At 43.6% G+C, this 18992-nt stretch overlaps 1 protein-coding gene across 1 annotated transcript; it reads left to right on the top strand.

Annotated features, from left to right (window-relative positions):
• The first annotated feature begins 1918 nt into the window (after positions 1-1918).
• On the top strand, positions 1919-17104 carry LOC113437692 (platelet-activating factor receptor-like). The gene is made up of 3 exons (XM_087939582.1): positions 1919-4498; positions 11024-11097; positions 11358-17104. Exon 3 carries the CDS (start codon positions 11368-11370, stop codon positions 12337-12339), a length of 972 nt encoding a protein of 323 aa, XP_087795708.1. The 5' UTR covers positions 1919-4498; positions 11024-11097; positions 11358-11367; the 3' UTR covers positions 12340-17104.
• The last annotated feature ends 1888 nt before the right edge of the window (positions 17105-18992 follow it).

Raw genomic sequence — 18992 nt, 5'->3', positions numbered from 1 at the left:
GGTTACCCAATCTTTGCAAGCTGGATTAATATAACTATTAGGAACATAGTTGATCTAGTTACGTATGTTGTAGGAATACAACCTTGTATGTGTGTGTGTGTGTGTTTCTGAGCTTTTTTCCTTGCTGGGAAAGCCCTGGTTTTTTTTTTTTTTTTTTTGCTGGTCTCCCATCCAATTTCTAACCAGATCCAACCCTGCTTAGATATTGTGCCTGGGAAAAAAATCAGCTCAATAATATAAGCTAGCCAAGCAGAACTAAACTCTTTCTCCAGAAATAACTACATTTAGGAAATACTTTCTCTGGAGATCCAAGGCTGATTATTCACCTTTTGGGACCCATTAAACTCCGCAAACTACCCTGGGTGTGAGTCCAGAATGCTTTTTTAAGTGCTTTTCTGATTTCCAGTTCTGAGTCACTGCCTTGCCCTACTTTTTCACACTCCGTTCTGAGTGAAGGCTTTCCTATCAGGTCTTCTAAGGTAGAAGGAAGCAAAACGTATTTGGATAATGAGGGAGAAAGCTGTTAGTGACATTCCTAGAAGAATCATCTTAGATTTCAACAAGGGGAGACTTGTAGAGAGAAATGTTTCAGGTATTTTTGAGGTTTTGCCTGTCAGAAATATTCCCACTTAAACAAAACTCTTTCAAGTGTTCAAAGCATTGATGATGGATGCTGTTGAAAATGCCATCCCTGCATCCTTAATATCAAGATTTTATTTCCCCTGCCTGGCAAACTGTCATTTGTAATACAACAACTACATCAGTGGTAGACAGTGTGGTGTTTCTGCATGCAAGGACTTGAGCATCAATCTGTCAGGCTCTCACCTGACTTTCTAAAAAGAAATTCTTCCTATAACCATCTCAATCATCTGAAATAAATATGAAACTACAGTACTGGAAGTAAACCAGACATCTTGAGAAAAGAACATAGAATAACAGTGTTGGAAAGGAGTCCAGGGGTCGCCAATCTTTTGGACCCCAGGGACCACCAAACTCATAATTTTTAATCCCGCGGACCAGAGACCCTGGGAAAATCCCCCCAAAAGGCTGCAGGAAAATTCCCCATCCTGTTTTCCTAATTTGTGGGTGTGCCTTGTTGGTCATGTGACTGGGTGTAGCTTGGTGGTCCATGTGACTGGCTAGGCATGGCTTATATGTAAATATTATAAATATTTATGTAAATATTGAATTTTTATATAAAAAAGAACAACTTTTACCCCAAAGCAGGCAAAGCAGGCAGGCAGATTCACTTGCTCCGAGAATCACAGATTCACTCAGAAATCTACCATTCTGCAATCTGCTACCTGAGTCTGCACTGAAAAACAGAAGCTTCAGTCCTAAGGAAGGTTCAGCTCTGCTTTTAGATTAACTAGAAAGCAAGAAATCTAATGATTTCCTGCTTTCTAGCTAATCTAAATCTCTCAGCATAGCAGGACAGCTGATGGTCAGGGAAAAAAAAAGGAAAAATAACAACTTACCAAATGCAGGCAAGTTTGATGGTGCACGTGCCAGGTAAGGCGTGAGTGGGCGGGGTGATTTGCCGGTTCTCCAAACTGCACAGAATTGTAACAACCGGTTCTATAGAACTGGTCCGACCAGGTAGAATCCCACCCCTGCCACCACCATTCCCTCAGAACTGATGAAGCTTCTTGGATGAGAAGCAAAATGTCTTCTTTCTCAAGGAAAAAGCACAGTCCAGTCGCCTTTAAAAAAAGCATCTTGATGGGATTGTAGACTCTATTTTGGGAGCAGAGCTCAGTGGCCTTCTGGGTGGGTGGGAGTATTCTATACCAGCCATTTGGGGAATGTTCCCCACATGTTATTCTCTCAGTGGTCCAGATGTGCTGCTAAATGGAGACATCTGCAGGAGGTTCAGCATGGTGACTACTACCATGCCACTGTCCTCTCACTCCCCCTCCCCTTTTTACACATAGCAGTCTTTCCTCTTTTTTTTGACACCTGCAGATGTGCCTTTTCCAGTTCCAGATGTTCCTGGTCTACAACATCCAGCCTCTTTTGCTGTTGGCTGTATTTTCCATCGTTAGCATTTCTATTGCCATTTATGCTCTGATAGAACGGCCTCTGATCTGATTGCAATAGCTGATTTTGCTTAAATTGGATGATTCATGCCTCGTAGCATTCAATTTTTCACTGCTGGTGCTGTTATTCATTGCTTTAGGATTTCCAAACCCTTTTCAATTTTCCTAGTGCTAAGCCAATATTATTTTATTAGCTTGTCTTGATCTTTGCCTTCTTCCGTGTTTGCCCTTTCATGTTCTTTAAATTACTTGCATCTGATCTTAATTTCTTTATCTTGGCCTCCAATCTGATCTTGCACTCTGGGATTGAGTATGATTTTGCTTTTGGGTTTTTAATTTCAGCACACAGTTCCTCTATAACCAGCACTGTTGTACTATAGGCAAACTGACCAGTCTGTTCAATGAATGCTATTTTAATCCTTGCAAGTGTCTCCTTCGCATCTTTCAGGGTTTAGGTAGTCCTCAAATGACTGGTTGCAGGATGACCAACCTGAATTGTAAGTCCCCTTTTTCAGGTCAGTCATAACTGTGGAATTCAGATCCCCTTTGTGGTAAAGTGACTGAACTTTCAGCGTTCACACCATTTGCAGCCTCCTGGAGTCACGTGATATGTTTTACTACAGTTTTGCAGGAAACTGGAACTAATTGTATTTCCAATTTGGGGCAAGATCACACCAACAGCGAACCATTGGTTCACTTAACATCTGCACTGTTTGCTTAATGACCCCAGATTAGCTTAACAATTGCTGCAAAAATGTTCATAAAATTGGCTTGGTCACCAATCCACATTACAACCATTAAGACATAAAACTGGTGAGCAGGCTCCATTATGGTCGTATGTCGAGGAATACTTGTGGGTGCCAGGTCTTTGGGGGCACTACTTTCACGTGCATTATGTCCTAGGGCAGTGATGGCAAACCTTTTCGGCACTGAGTGCCGAAACCAGAACGTGTGCGTGCACTGGAGCATTGGAAATCCAAAGACAAGCTGGCCTGTGCGTATGCGTGCACCGGCCAGCTGGTCTTCAGGTTTCCGGCGCATGCATGTGCACTGGCCAACTGGTCTTTGGGTTTCTGGTGTTCCGATGCGCATGAAGACAAGCTGGCCAGTGCCAGAAACCGGAAGAGCAGCTAGCAATGGTATGCAGGCCACAGAGAGGGCTCTGTGTACCACTTCTGGCACGTGTGCCATAGTTTCCGAGGTTACAACATAACTCTCTACTTTTTGTAATCTATTCTGTCAGATCATCAAAACCATAATTTAATTTCCACTCTTTGAAAAGAGTACAATCTGGAGACTAAAACATAAAAATTAAAAGGACAAAAAAGACACAGAATGTTTTCTAATTTGGGATTTGTTTTATCAATTGTTAGATAATAAATGTAGAAATTAGAAATTGGAAGAATACTATTATATACGAGTAAAGAATACTATTACTACTACTATTATGTATATGTAAAATGACCCAGGCAATACACTGGTTACTAAATACTTTAAATTTGTTAAAAAAATGTATAAAGAAAAAATTTTTTCTTTTATTTAAAATAAAAGAAGAGTGCAACCTGGAGACTAAAACATATGAAGAACAAGTTGCAGGTATGTCTAGTCTAAAAGAAGGAATTGAGATGACATGATAGCAGTGTTCCAATATTTGAGGAGCTGCCAAAAAAAGACGTCAACCTATTTTCCAAAGAACCAGAAGGCAAGACAAAAAATGATGGAAACTAATCAAGGAGAGGAGCAGTCTGGAATTAAGAAGAAACTTCTTAACACGGGGGACAATCAACCTTTGCAATGGTTTGTTGTTGTGAGTGCTCCATTACTGGAGGCTATTAAGAAGAGACTGGACAGCCACTCGTCTGAAATGGTCTAAACGGGGGGTTGGACTTGAAGATCTCCAGTCCCTTCCAGATCTTGTTCTTCTGATAAATCATAGCTTCTATTTTTTTTTCCATGCAAAAAGGTTGTATGGTTTCAGGTCAACCATAAATGTAGATGCTGTCTTTTTTTCTAAATCAAAGAAGCCAATTTAGCCACCTCTGAAAGTCCCATCATCTTCATCAACCATTCCTCCATCGTGAATGGTGCTTTTTTTTCTTTCCATCTTCTGCATGACTCATGCACATTGCCTTTCCATAAGTGAGATTTTCATAAAATGTTACCGGCCAAGAGAACTGTTGACTTTGGATGCCGTTTCTCTGGTGGCTAAGGCTGGATTTTAGTTTGCTTTATGAATAAAATAACAACTGTTCCCCACCTGCCTGCTTTATTCCTGTAGAATATCTCCCAGCTGGTGCAAAAAAATGACTCAAGTCATGACAAAGAACCACAGACATTCATAACTGCCTCAGCAGAGAGAACTACATTTTGAGGGGGTTGTGTGATGTCTCACATAGTTACTGGGAGAAGCACTTTCTGAAAACAGGCAGACCCGAGCAAAAATGGACTGTATTTGCTAGGTAAGAATTTAAAAAAATGAATGAATTCTGTTCTAAAAATGTTTTTGCATTGATCCTTGTTTTCATGCAGCAAATCCATCAGCACTGCCAGCTGTTTTCCTTACCAATGGCAGCACAAGTTAAGGCTGGATTGCATCTATCAAGATATTTCCACTTTATTTTTTTGATAGGCTGGGCTGAAGCTTAATTCAGTAAAAGCACAAGCAGGTTTAAAAGTTGGCAACCTTGGAAGAGGATGTTAGCTTGGTATCAGCTAATGTAACATACTTTCCTTTGCATTTAAAGATAATTAAAGGATAATTATATTGTCCCCCCCAAAAGATAGACCATCTAAGGTTGAAGAAGGTAGATAAAAAAGTTAGTATGTAAGGATTTTTTGGGGGAAAAATGCAGGTAATCCTCGAGTTACAACAGTTCATTTAGTGACCATTCAAAGTTACAGCACTGAAAAAAGTAACTTATGACCATTTTTCACCCCTAGGACCATTCCAGCATTCCCAGGGTCACATGATCAAAATTTGGACACTTGTCTACTGACCCATGTTTATGAGCGTTGCAGTGTCCCGGGATCACTTTTGCAACCTTCTGACCAGCAAAGTCAATGAAGGAATCAGATTCACTTAACAGGCGTGTTACTAACATAACAACTGCGGTGATTCACTTAGCAACTGTGGCAGGAAAGGTCGCAAAATGGGGTGAACTAGCTTAACAAATGTCTCGCTCAGCAACAGAAATTGTGGACTCAGTTGGGGTTTGTAAGTCGAGGACTAGCTGTATTCAGTTGTTTCAAAGAGGGATAGTGCAAGTATATTATGGACATAAGGGCCATCTGATGACCCTCCCTCCCAATTCCGATCAAGTATGAAGGGTTTTCAAACAATTTTAAAATACAGGTAGTTCTTGACTTATGACCGTAACGGAGCTTGCCCATTATGGTAATAAATTGCGACGGTCATAAAGCAAGACATCACTTGACCAACTTGATTTCATGATATATATGTGTGTGTATATATATATATATATATATATATATATATATATATATATATATATATATATATATATATATATATATATATATATATTTGTTTTCTGAGGTTCTCATGGTATTTGTATGTGGATCTTTGGTTGTTGGGTTTTCTCCGCGTAAGATTCAAGTATCTAGGCAAGCCCCCACCCAATCAAGTCCCACCCCCACTGGCAGTTAAAAGGAGGAAGCAGCTGCAATCTCCATTACTCTGAGAGGCACAGAGCCGGAGACAGAAGCCTGAAGATGATGAATGAGACTTCATCGAAACGTTGCCTAGATACTTCGAATCTTACGCGGAGAAAACCCGAACAACCAAAGATCCATATATATATATATATATATATATATATATATATATATATATATATATATATATATATGGGTGGTGGCGGTTGTTAAGCACACGCATTGTTTGCTGTGGGCATTCTTGCTGAAAACTAGAAGTAAATGCTTCTGATTGTAATTGTAGAGAACTACCTGTATAGTATTTTACGCTCTATTCTAGGGGTGTCAGACTCAAGGCCCGCAGGCCAGATCTGGCCTGTGGGGTGCTTAGATCTGGCCCACAGGGCTGGCCTGGAAATAGCAAAGGACTCGCCTGTGGTGCCTCTGCTAGCGGTGCCTTGTTTTGGCCTTGGACATGTGGCCCCCCCGCGCCCGGTTTTGGCTGCCAGAGTGCTGCAGGAGGCCATCCTTGATTCAGAAGGTTAAAAAGGGGAGGAAAGGTCATATATTTTACCTCTCAGGCTTGCAGGATTCTGCTATTATAGCCTATTGTCAATAATTTATAGTTCTAGTCTTCCTATGGAGTCAGTTTCTTGATCTGGTCTCTCTCTCTCATAGGGTGATCAGGCAGATCAAGTATGTATTAAAACAACGAAATTACAGAAATGTACGCCTCTCTATTTTTATAAGTCTATAATAAAACCATGTGTGCGGAGGTGCAGCCCCATGTCATGCCTACTATGACCACGCCCACCAGGACCATGCCCGCCCTGGCCACACCCACCATGACCACGTCCTCCCCGGTCATGTCCATCCCCATCCCCATCCCTTTGAGTTCAAACACAACTGTTAGCTGGTCTTCTGGACGTTAGTAGACCCGAGATACAAATCCACCAACCAACATACAGAGATGTAGGGAGTCGCTTATTTGTACATGTAACTCACATCCGTCCGGCGATATCGGTTTGAAATCCAAACTAGGTTAGATGCAATTATAGCATTACCCCACCCTCCACAAAGCATCCAGCAACGTCCTTGGGGAATCCCTTGGGCAGCCTCCACTTCCCAGGTATCAATGTGAGGCAGCGTTTGGGAGCCTCCATTCAGCCATTAATTCCCACTGATCGGGTCCGACGTTCAGGGGTGGGATTCTACAGGTTCTCACCTATTCACTAGAACCGGTTGTTAACATTCTAAGCAGTTTGGAGCAGGGTTGCCGGATTGCAGTTTGGCTCTGTGGTCAAACTCAAGTCAAAATATGGCCAAATTCAGCCAAATTATTTTTTGCGCACGCACGAGGGAAGGAGAGCGCCAGAGGACGTGCTTGTCCTCCTTTTGCTCATGGTGACGCGCATGCGCGAGGGAAGGAGAGCTCGGGATGGGTGGGGAAGCCGAGGGGCATGGCGTTGGAAAGAACCGTAATAGGAACGGGTGTGGTGTTGATGGAGGAGGAGCCGCCCCTGCTCGGGTCACAGGCGGGAAGGGGGCGTGGCTGGGCGCCAAGGTCCCAAAGGGGTGTGTGACGGGAGTTGAGAGGAAGCGGGCGTGTCAGAGAACTGAGAGGACGCGCTTGTCCTCCTTTTGCTCATGGTGACGTGGATGCGCGAGGGAAGGAGAGATCTGGCCGATTTCATGGCCAAGCAACTTTCATACGGCCAAATTTCCGGCCAAATAAATTTGGCCGGAGACATCATTTTTTTCATAGCCAAGCAGATAGAAATACTGCCAAATTTCTCGAATTTGGCCAGAAAAACGGCCAGATGGCAACCCTGGTTTGGAGAACTGGTTGTTGGAAGAAATCTCCTTTTGTTTTTTTCCACCCTTCTTGCATTCTTGGCAGTAAGCCTAGACTTACTGTCTCCAAAGGAGGTTTTTTTTTTTCTCTGCTGGTACTTTCTTAAAGGGGAAGGGTTGTTTTAAGCTTTTTACACTGCTGTTGGGAGGAAATGCTCCCCTGTTGGAGTTAGCACTTTGAAGAAATAATTGAATAATGAAGCAGAGCTGCCAGAAAGAAGCTTTTAATGACAAGGAACCAAGATGAGTGACATTCAGTAAGGCTTCTTGGCTAGCTAGAAAGATTGACATTCAAACGTGAGTTTACATAATCTTTTTAAGTTTTGATCTAAAACTGGTGACCATTGAAAGTTACAATGGCACTGAAAAAAGTGACTTATGACCATTTTTTACACTTACAACCATTGCAGCATCCCCATTGTCATGAGAGGCCAGGCGAGGAGAAGCGCCTGTCAGCCTTCAAGATCTTCTTCCTTTGCTTTGCTTCTTTCTGGCTGTCATGAGTAACGGGGGGTGGAAGGGGGAAAAGTATGGGAAGTGAACTGGAGGTGTTACTAATACTGTATAAACTGAGGAGGGTTTCTATTTCTTACTTGGCTTTCTCTTCTCTGCGCAACTGCAAACCTTTATCTGAGTAAGCCAAGGTCAACTAATCATCACCACCTGGAGATGTCCACATGATGAGGTTCACAACTTTTAATTGGAAGAACCGTTTGAACTATTGGGGGTGGGAACATTTCAATCCCTTGATACATGTGATGTACGTGCCTATTTCCTCAGATTCAGAATTCTCTTGTTGCTACCACTTGACTTCCAGAAAAAGATCACCTTTTCTCTAATTACAAGAGTCTAAGTATTTCTTTCTTGGATTTTGAACGGAGCACCAGCTGACAGCGCCCCTTGATGTGAGTGACGTCGAGTTGGCCACACCCACCCAGTCATGTGACCAGCAAGCCATACCCAGTAACTAAGCCACGCCCACAGAACCAGTTGTTAAAAAAATTGAATCCCACCTCTGTCGACGTTGCATGTTGGAGGGATCCGAGTTTAGAGCTCAACTGCTGACGGGCGACTGCATTTGGACCCTGACAAACCCTGATGTGGCCCTCAGTGAAATCAAGTTTGACACCCCTCCTCTATTCCGTGGATATAAAAAGAAAATAAATCAGAAAATATGCCTATGTATGGGACTTGTTGTCTGGGCAACCGGGTGACTGAATGTGTCTCAGTATATAGGTCGTCCTTGACTTACAACCATTCATTTAGTGACCATTAGAAGTTACAGCACTGAAAAAAAGTGACCTATGACCATTTTTCACACGTATGACCATTACCATGGTCACGTGATCAAACTTCAGATACTTGGCAGCTGGCTCATATTTATGACGGTCGCAGGTCCTGGGAACGTGTGGTCACCTTTTGTGACCTTTTGACAAGCAAAGTCAATGGGGGAAGCCAGATTTACCTAAACAACCATGTTACTAACAATAACTGCAGTGATTCACTTAACAGCTGCAGTAGGAATGGTCATAAAATGGGGCAAATCTCACTTAACAACTGTCTTGCTTAGCAACTAAAATTTTGGGCTCAATTGTGGCTGTAAGTGGAAAACTGCCCGTACTTTACTGCCAACTAACCAAATCCTTTGAGATTATCAAAGGCCTAAGCAGCAGAACTCTTAGCTATGACATTATTAATTCAGTCTTAGCATGTTTGCTTGAATGCAGCTGAATTCGGCACATATACCTTTTTGTCCAAAAGCATTTGAGTATTGGGGTTGATCTGAAAAAAGTAAAGCTGTCCCTGCATTTGCAGGAAGTTGCTCGGAAGAAGAAAAAAAGAGTGTTGGGGGTATGCTGTATTTCAGGGCTCTCCAGCCTTGGCCACTTGAAGACTTGTGGACTTCAACTCCCAGAATTCCTCAGCCAGCTTTGCTTTGCTGGCTGAGGAATTCTGGGAGTTAAAGTCCACAAATCTTCCAGTGGTCAAGGTTTGAGATCCCTCTGCAGTGTATCTTACTCAGTATTGAACTTTTCGGAATGCACAGGTGCCGGGCAAGGTTAGAAAGCTGGGAATTAGTAGGAAAGGCACTGTAAAATAAAGGAATCTGGGATTTATTTATTTTTTTTTAAAGCAAACAAACAAGTAAGGAAATAATTGTTCCTGTACTGCTGTTTGCTGTGGGTGCATTAAGAGAGATACTTTTCTAGGACTATTTCAGTTTTAGGATTGGTTGAGGTTGCCTGTGGTTGATAATACATGAGCTGTTAAGCTAGGAACAAGGCAGTTAAAACTCTATCATTCATCTGTCTGTCTGTCTGTCTGTCTGTCTATCATCTATCTGTCACTGTATCATCAAGGGGACGGCAGAGAATGAGGTGGCTGGATGGAGCCACTGAATCAGTCGGCATGAGCTTAAATGGACTCCAGGAGATGGTAGAGGACAGGAAAGCCTGGAGGAACGTTGTCCATGGGGTTGCGATGGGTCGGACACGACTTCGCGACTAACAACAACAAATGTATATTGTAAACAGGGGTGTGTTTGTGTGTGTTGTGGTGGTAATGATGGAGAACGCATATTTTGTATGGGTTCAAATGCCTTCAGCTTCCACTCAGTTGGTTTTACCTGAAGAAAACCAACATTGATTGGATGTTTCCTCCCAGGGCGTTTCTGCTGCTCTGCCAAGGCCTCCAGGGCTGACGAGGAAGGGGAGGGGGGGAGCAACAGCCCCTCCTGCCCCTCTCCCACTCAGGCTCAGCTGTGCTGTCCCTTGGCAGTAAGAGGGGGAGCTGAACAGCTGAACTGTGTCTCAGCGCTGGGGAGCCATTCTGTCCACAGCCCTCCACTTTCCCCCTTCACAACGCTAAGCCCCAGCAGCTGCTGACTGGAGCCACGAGCCACATCTCCAAGACAGTCAATGGGGGGAAGGGGTCTATGACCTAAAGCACCCCCCCCTTGCAGCTGTGCTCCCCACTTCTCCATCAGAAATGCCCAGGCAGCAAAACTGGGTTCAAGGCGGAAGGGAAGGGAGCTGGATAAAGCTTCCCGGGATTGTGAGGGGGGCTTTCCTTTCGTTGTGACATGTCATCTTCTTGCTGTCAGCAGGAAATGAATGGGGGAGTGGTGTGGGTGCAGATGGTCCGTCCCCTGCAGGCCCCTGCTGCATCTATTCTACTCTCTTGATTTTCTGCTGGTCCAACCGCTCAAAACATCAGTAGCTTGATTGGATCAGCCGTATCCTGGGACGTCCATCCTTTTCCTCAATTCAGCTAGAAATAGTTGTCACCCAACCTTCCACTCATCTGCTTGCCCACCTCCAAACCTGTTCTCCCTCCAAGGGCCTAATCCACTTGACTGACTCTCTCTCTCTCTCTCTCTTCTCTCTCTGTCTCTGTCTCTGTCTCTGTCTCTGTCTCTGTCTCTCTCTCTCTCTCTCTCTCTCTCTCTCTCTCTCTCGTGTTTGTGTCTTTTCTAGGCTGACAAGCCTGTCTGGACTTGATGTACTGCATCTGCCCTCCCCCAGTGTAAGAGAACAGAAGATAAAAGCAGGTGAGCTCAGAACAAAAAATATTTGGGGATTCGGTTAAGTTAACTGGGGGCAATTTATGAGCTTCTGAAAGTTTTACAAACCATCCAGGTTTTGAAATGCCCCAAACAACTTGGATTTTAACAAGCAAATCTACTCTACCGACCCACTTCTAAGAACCTCCATCTTGAGGAGATGGTCAACTCCATCTTTTCCACCTTCTCTGCCTTCTCTCTAAGTTGTTTTATGGTGGGCTGATCTTCTTTCCCTTCCTGTCTTCTAGAGGTGTTGGGATGAACAACTCCACTGCTGTGGGGCTGGCGGATGTCCAGTGTCAGCTCAGTGATCCTCTGCAGTTTGTCCTAGTGCCGGCTACGTATTGCCTGGTGTTATGTGTGGGATTGCCTGGCAACGTGGCAGCCTTGCTCGTTTTCCTTCAGAGTGGACGGGTCAGAAAAGCCATCCGCATCTACCTCCTCAACCTCACCTTGGCCGATATCTTCTTCAACCTCACCTTGCCATTCTGGATCACTTACTACCTAGCTAAAGGACACTGGAGTCTGCCCGAGGTCTTCTGCCGCTTGGCTGGAGCCATCTACTATCTGTCCACCTACAGTGCTATGGCCTTCATGACCTTGATCAGCCTGAACCGATACTGTACGGTGGCAAAGGTAGAACTGGTTCTCAACCGGCCCCAGGGGGCGCTGATCAGCTGTGTGATGGCCTGGATTTTGTGCCTACTTTGTGCTATTCCTTCACTGATTAAGCAGCAAACCCACCAGGGAGAGTCCACCAGCTTGAAATGCTTTGAACAGCACTCAGGCCAGAGGACCTATGCCTATGCTATGGTGATCATCTTCACTCTGTCCTTCTTGGTCGTGCTGGGCACCTACTTGTCTATCATGAGGACACTGTCCACTGCAGCTGGCACATGTCAAGGTGGCCACCGGCGCAGAGCACGTGCGATGGTGCTGGGCATGCTCTTAGTGTTTGTGGTCTGTGTGGCACCTTATCACCTCTCCTTGGTTCCTTGGGTCACTGACCAAATGTCGGGTTTGGCCTGTCGTCCTCCATCGTTCTTGGATAACCTTCACATGTTGAGTGTGGCTCTCCTTAGCTTGAACAGTTGCATTGACCCTCTGATCTACTGCTTCTCCATCAAGCGCTTCAGGGCTGATTTATGGACAATGGTGCGAAAGACCGCCAGCTGCTGTCCCGTCTCTTCTTCTCTGCCTCCACCTCTGCCAACACCGTCAGAAAATTGAGTTCTATCCAACCTCAGGTCTTCTTCCTTAACCTCTTTATAATTGGGAGAAGGCCACATCCTTCCAATTGGATGAAATTACCTCGAGGTTTATTTTGCACCTTCTGGATTCAGGGCTTTTAATTGGCAGGTGCCAGCCAACAGAAAGATCTCTTGACAGGCTTCTACTTTAATGCACCAAGTTTTCTTGGGGCCTTTTTGGGACCAGTTTGCCAGTAACTTCTTCCTATAGCTGAAGAGTGACTAGCCCAAAGTCATCCATCTGCCTTCTGTGCCTAAGGCAAGATTAGTACTCAATGTCTCCCCTTCAATTAACCATTAGACCAAAGTAGCTTTCAGGTCATTCTCATTCTCTGGTTCAAATGAAGAGACATTCCAGAAATATAATAAAAAGCAGAGCCCAGGGATTTGTGAGTCTTGTGGATGCAAAACCTGAAGACATATATCATTTGGATGAAGCATTTAAGAGCTGAAAAAGTTACACATTTAGGATAAGAAATATCTCCGGATATTGATGGGAAGTGTTGTCAGTGCAGAGAACAGGTTAAGAAAGAAGATTATCTGTAAGTTGAATTTATGGATCTGCAGTGAAAAAGGCAAAGGGGCCCCTGTGTATTTTATTCTGCTAATTGTTGCAGGCCGTAAGGGGGAGCGTGCTCATCTCGGTTTCAAGGCCATTGAGCCAGCCCTGTCCATTTCTTTGGTCATGTGGCCAGCATGATGTCAAGGAACCACTGTTACCTTCCCACCGAAGTGGTACCTATTTATCTACTTGCATTTGCAGGCTTTCGAACTGCTAGGTTGACAATGAGCTGAGGTGAGGACAGGAGCTCACCCCATCACATGGCGCTCCAGGCTTGAACCTGGGCTGCCAGCTTTCCATCTTAACTGCTGAGCCACCGTGCCACCCCAAATAGATCTGCAGTGAAAAGCAAGAATTATTTTCCTAGGCACACAGCTCAGTTGGTTACGACTGCATTCCATTTGAACGAACAATGGAAGGTAAAATAATGTTCTTTCTCTTAAATTATGAGCCACCCACGGTCTTTGCTAAGATGGGTGACTATAAATAAATAAATCAATTCTCCACCCCTTACAAATAGAACAGGAATGGGCAGGAAGTAGATCACTAGCAGCATTTTGTAAGCTCTGCAGCTGATCAGCCAGCTTCTTTGTTGTAGAATGGAAATTATTGAAAAGGTGTTTGTTCTCCTTTAGAATCTAAGCAGGTGGTATTTACAGTCCATCCCTTAAGCTGTTAGAGAGCGAGATTCTTGGATGTTGTACTATGTTGTGCCCCCATGTAGAAAACTTTTTGCACAACATCTGCCCCCCCCAACTTGGAATTGGGAACCGTTCTATTTTCGCACAATGTATATTCTATGGGGTTTTTCAATTACCTTGAGCACCAGGAGGCAGTATGATCTGGTTTTGTCTCTTTAAATCCATGTTTCCAGGTCCTGGTCCAAGGTTTGAGGCTATCAAACAACATCGGGCTAGCTTTGTCTAAATAGTTACAAACAGAACAAAGCCCACCTGAGATGCCAGTAGTCAATATCATCATCAAAAGGGCAAAAGTTCAGTCTGAATACCGATAAGGAAATGTTAAAATGAGAGAGAGAAGTGAAGGCTTATATGAAGTAATCAGTGACTTTAGTTTCGAGTTGAGAGCAAGTTCTTGGATTGAGAGTTCTGTCGGTGACAGTTTTGTCTGTATGACAGTATTTCACGCCTCAGTTATGGCAGAGAAGAGAGGAGATTGTCAGAAGAAATGCTGAAGTAGGTTAGATTCCCCATGTTTTGAAGGATGTGCACTCTTAAGCAAAGCAAAGGTTCTATGCATCTGGAGCTTTGTGAGAAGTTCAGATTCGAACTAGCTCACCAAAATATCGTGGAGGAAATGTGACAAAAAGCATCTACGGGTAGTCTACAACTTTCACCCATTTGTTTAATAACCGGTCCTCGCACTTACAGCCATTGCAGCACCCCACAATCATATGATCAAAATGCTGGCACTTGGCAATCAGCACCTGTTTACAATGGTTGCAACGTCCTGGGGTCACGTGATCCTCAGTTATAACCTTCCCATCCAGTTTCCGTTAAGCAAAGTCAACTGGGAAAGCTGGATTCACGTAATGACCCAAAGGTGCTTTTTCAAGAGACGACTGGACTTTTTGGTTTTTCTTTGAAGACATTTTGCTTCTTCAGAACTGAAGAAGCTTCTTGGATGAGAAGCAAAATGTCTTCAAAGAAAAACCAGAAAATCCAGTTGCCTCTTGAAAAAAAACAAACCACTTTTTGGGACGACCATGACCTGGATGATGGAGAAGCTCCATAGAGACTCACTTAGTAAGTTATCCTGAGATAAGATGGGCGTCCGATAAACTTTATAAATAAATTCATTTCTTTATAAATAAACAGCTGCGTGATTTGGTTAGAAACTCCAGTGATTTGCTTAATAAAAAAAAAGGTTGCAACATTGGGCTCAACTCACTTAACAACCACTTCGCTGAGCAATGGGAATTCTGGCCCCCATTGCAATCATAACTCAAGGAGCTGTGGTGAGGTTGAAAGGCAACATTTCACTCATTAAACTAAATCTTGGTTTGTAACTGTGGACTGTTGGCTGTAGGAACGTTTAACGTTAAGTTCCAGCAGATAGGGGAATGCAAATCCACAGAGAACATTTGCCCTCATCCCTGCCTTCAGGAGCTCTTAATCTTGAAAGGAGCAAAAGCTTACATGCCCGCCTGGACCATCAAAATAGCTTTCAATGGTGCCTTTGCCAAACCAATAGCCAATCCCCACAGAGAGGAACGCGTTTTTAAAAAAAAAACAGAAGTAAAACTTCAGACTTGACCAAGCTCTTCCAAGCAATACTCTGGGTCAGTAATATTCAAAGTGTATATCTTTTTTTAATTATGTTCATTATTGGAATTATTATTATCATTATTATTATTATTACAGCTAAAGTCATTACAATAAAAATGGAACCACATGGCACAATTACTGTACAGTAGTTTATTTGCCTTACAAGTGGAAGGCCTTCTTCTTGGACTGAGACCTAGCACAAGAGGTGACCAGGTCTTGGTCTGTGGCCATCAGAGCAGAGGAAATAGAATGGGCCAAGATCCCTTTGTGCCTTTAGCTGCTGGCAGATCTCAAATCGAGTGGATCTGCTTCCTGGGAAAAGTTCCTGAGATGTACCTAGTTTTTAACAAGTTGCTAAGATGTGAGGTTGTGCTAAAGTCTCTCCATAGCAGGATACGTTTGACCTTGAGGGTGAGAAGATTTGGACACATCCCACTGGGCAGCTCTATGTGGAAACCACGGAAAAGGTGATTCAGTGAGGTTTATTTCAACAGCCAAATACCCTACTTCCTCTACCCCTAGTACCTCCTAACCCAGTTGGAGATATCTGGAGAGGAAGTCTTGGTTGAAGAGCTGAGATAACCATCAACTGGTTTATTGGCAAAACCATTTTGCCCTCGCAGGACAGTGGCTCGAATGAAACATCCATCTTGCAATTCTAATATTTAAACTTTATCCAGAATTTTATTCAAACATTAGTTCAAAACAGTAGTCCAGAAAAAAATGGGGAGTGGGGGAAGAAATGTTATTTTAAGAGTGGTTTTAAAGACTTGCCTGATTTCTTTTTAAGGGAGGAAAGCAAAGGTTGAAATTTGGTGTTTATTTAAAAAACGAAAATGGCAGAGTCTGGAGCAAACCCATCGACCTGTTCAAATTCAATACCTGTGTAGACATCGTAATTATGGAAAAACATTATAAACAAGCTTGTGTTTATTGCAGACAACCTGCTCATATTCTTTTATAAGGTAAGAGTAGATGTCTAGACTAGCAGCTCCCAACCTTTTGGGCACCAGGGACCGGTTCTATGGAGAGAGGTTTTCCGTGGACCGGAGGGCCATGTGTTTGTGTGCTGCCTGCATCCCAGAAGGGTTGTGGACCCCTGGTCTATACAGAAGAACTGAATTTAGTGGAGCCTGATCATTTTATCATCAATTAGGATTTAATACCAGACTCCTTAATCAAAAGTATTCCATGATATACAAGTTTAGCACTGCAGTTTTCAACCGTGATATTGTGCAATTCTTGTGGTATAGAAAAATCTCATCACAGAGAGATATTTTTTTTGGAGTGGGGGACAAATATCATCAACTTGCACCTTCCAAGTTGTTGGGAGTTGCAAGCCCAGGATATCTGGGGCTCAAGCTTCGAAAGGAACCTTGCTGTTATGAATTGGGCAATCTGTTGGCGGCTCTGGATCGTAAGTCCTATTTTGATGAGTGTCATGAGGAACAAGGTAGTGATGTAACATGGCAAGAGCTGAGTCATGGGGGTGACTGAGGCAGGGATATTTTTTTGGAAACACCCCCTCCCCCCCCTTATTTTGGGCAAGTGGGTTAGGGGAGTTTCTTTCTCCTTGAAGTGTGTTTCCTAACACCGAACCGTGGTCAGTGTTGCAATGGATTTTCCACAGAAATGGATCCCAACATCCTCCCTGATGGCTCTTGTTGAGTTGTCACCCCTGATGTAAAAGCGACTCCATTTGAGGAAAGCAGAGGCACAAGCAAGCAATTCTCCAGAAAGGAAACAAGAAAGAGGCACACGGTTTGAGCAGAAGATTTGGCTACATGATGTGGGCGTCTTTTTAAATGGGGCAGTGGTTGATTATTTCTAAATCTGTCTATTGACACTCTGGGTCGAAGGGTGAATCATAAATACTTGTTAAGCAATCATCACCATCTTCATCTCATCATCATTATCATCATTATCATCATCTCATTATTATCATCATCATCTCATCATCATTATTATTGTCACAGCATCATTATTATCATTGTCTCATTTTTTCATCATCGTCATTATTGTCATAGCATCATCATATCATTTCATCTTATCATCACCACCATCACCATCGGTTCTACAATGTGCAGATGAAAACCAGGCCAAATAACCCAAGCAGGCTTAGTTGTTGTGCTTGTAGGTCACTTGGAAGTCTTCCTTAGGAAAAGAGGCCACAGAGGAAGGCTGTTCGCTCTGGAACAGGGAGATCTGACTTGTGCTCTGAAAAAAGCTGAAGAGCGCCTCGCTTACCCGTGTGATTTCCCAGCATTCCCCAGGTAGGAAGTCCTTGACAGTCCAGCCATGTGTGGCATTTCCAGAAGGTGCCTGTACAGTCTTTGTCCCTTAATGGGGGCCTGTGTCTTGCTTAAAAAAAAATGTCTGTTTGTGCTTTCCTTCGAATAGTTCTCACAGAGGCCAGAGCTGCTTCCAACTCAAGAGGTGGATGGAATTTTTAAAAAAGCGCAGCCCCCTCTTGGAAAGATTTTTCATAGTGCACGGGGGCTCTCTGGTCGGAAACCTCCCAAGATAGCACTTGACTCACTGCAGATGCTGGATGGCCTCCTATCCCTGCTCCCCCATTAACAAAAGCTTCCTCTGATCATGATAGAAAGTTGGCCAAATGCTTTTCCTATGACTCTAGGGATGTGACGGGGGACTGACTTGGGAAACCATGAGCAGAAAAAGAAGGAGATGAAAACTTGCAGAACTACTTGAAGGACACTGGCCTGGAGATACAGAGCATCCTTTGGCCTGGATGACCAAGGTGTGATGGACTACTTTCTCAGCAACTTCTGCAGACTGGGTATTTGGCGTGATGGGAATGGTCACCATCTCAAATGGAGGGCATCAGACTTGTTACAGCTGCCCTTCAGAAGGCTTTTCCACCATTCTCAGCCCAACAGAAGAGAATATTCATAGCTTAGGGTTGAACTGTGGAGCTCTATGTTCTCTGAGCTTCGTGGTTTTCTTGCAGACATTTCATTACCAAGCTAGGTAACATCATCAGTTCTAGAAGGGAATGGGATTTGCTCTTATTTTTATACACTATTATATAAAAATAAGAGCAAACCCCACTCCCTTCAAGCACTGATGATGTTACCTAGTTTGGTAATGAAATGTCTGCAAAAAAATCATCAAGCTCAATGGGCATCAAGGACTCTAGTTCTCAGCCTTTTGGATATTTCTTCCACCCACCCCCACAAAAAAAAAATCCCCTTCTTTAAACACTGTTATCAGTTCTCCTACTTCGGATGAGTGGTGTGAAGACTTGGGGTCTAGGGGAGAAATCAAATAATATTTTCAATCCTTCAGTGTCAGTGCTTTAGATGACTGCTCCCAGCTACTCATTCCTCTCCCCTATCATCTGAACAGAAAAATTGGCTGATTTCTAAAAAGCTTATCTCTGAATCTGTAAAAATGTGTTTTTTGCCTGAGCAGAATTCACCAGCTCCATCTCAGATGTTGTTTTGGCACTAAACATGGCAAAAAATCCCTCTTCTCCCTGAGAAGCACCACACACCTTATTTTTAGCAACATTCCTACTTTCTACTGCTGCCTCGTCTGAACAAGACCTTTTTTACTAGCATAATGCAAGACAATTTTTATAGCAGCCCTGGGATATCAAGCCATAAAGCACAGAAAGTGTGCAAAGGTCTGGATAGCTCGCCTCTCCTTGTCCATATTACATGATTTAGAGCAGGGCTGTCCAACCTCGGCAACTTTAAGACTTGTGGACTTCATCTCCCAGAATTCCTCAGCCAGCTGGCTGAGGAATTCTGGGAGATG

Source organism: Pseudonaja textilis, chromosome 10, assembly GCF_049901715.1.
Source record: "Pseudonaja textilis isolate UNSWEBS1 chromosome 10, rPseTex1.2, whole genome shotgun sequence".
Lineage (NCBI taxonomy): Eukaryota > Metazoa > Chordata > Lepidosauria > Squamata > Elapidae > Pseudonaja > Pseudonaja textilis.
Note: the sequence above shows the minus strand (reverse complement) of the source record. Positions and strands in the feature narration are given on the sequence as shown.

Bases quoted from the DNA above. Each gene is read 5' to 3' on its own strand.
- LOC113437692 (XM_087939582.1), top strand. From the start codon at position 11,368: ATGAACAACTCCACTGCTGTGGGGCTGGCGGATGTCCAGTGTCAGCTC.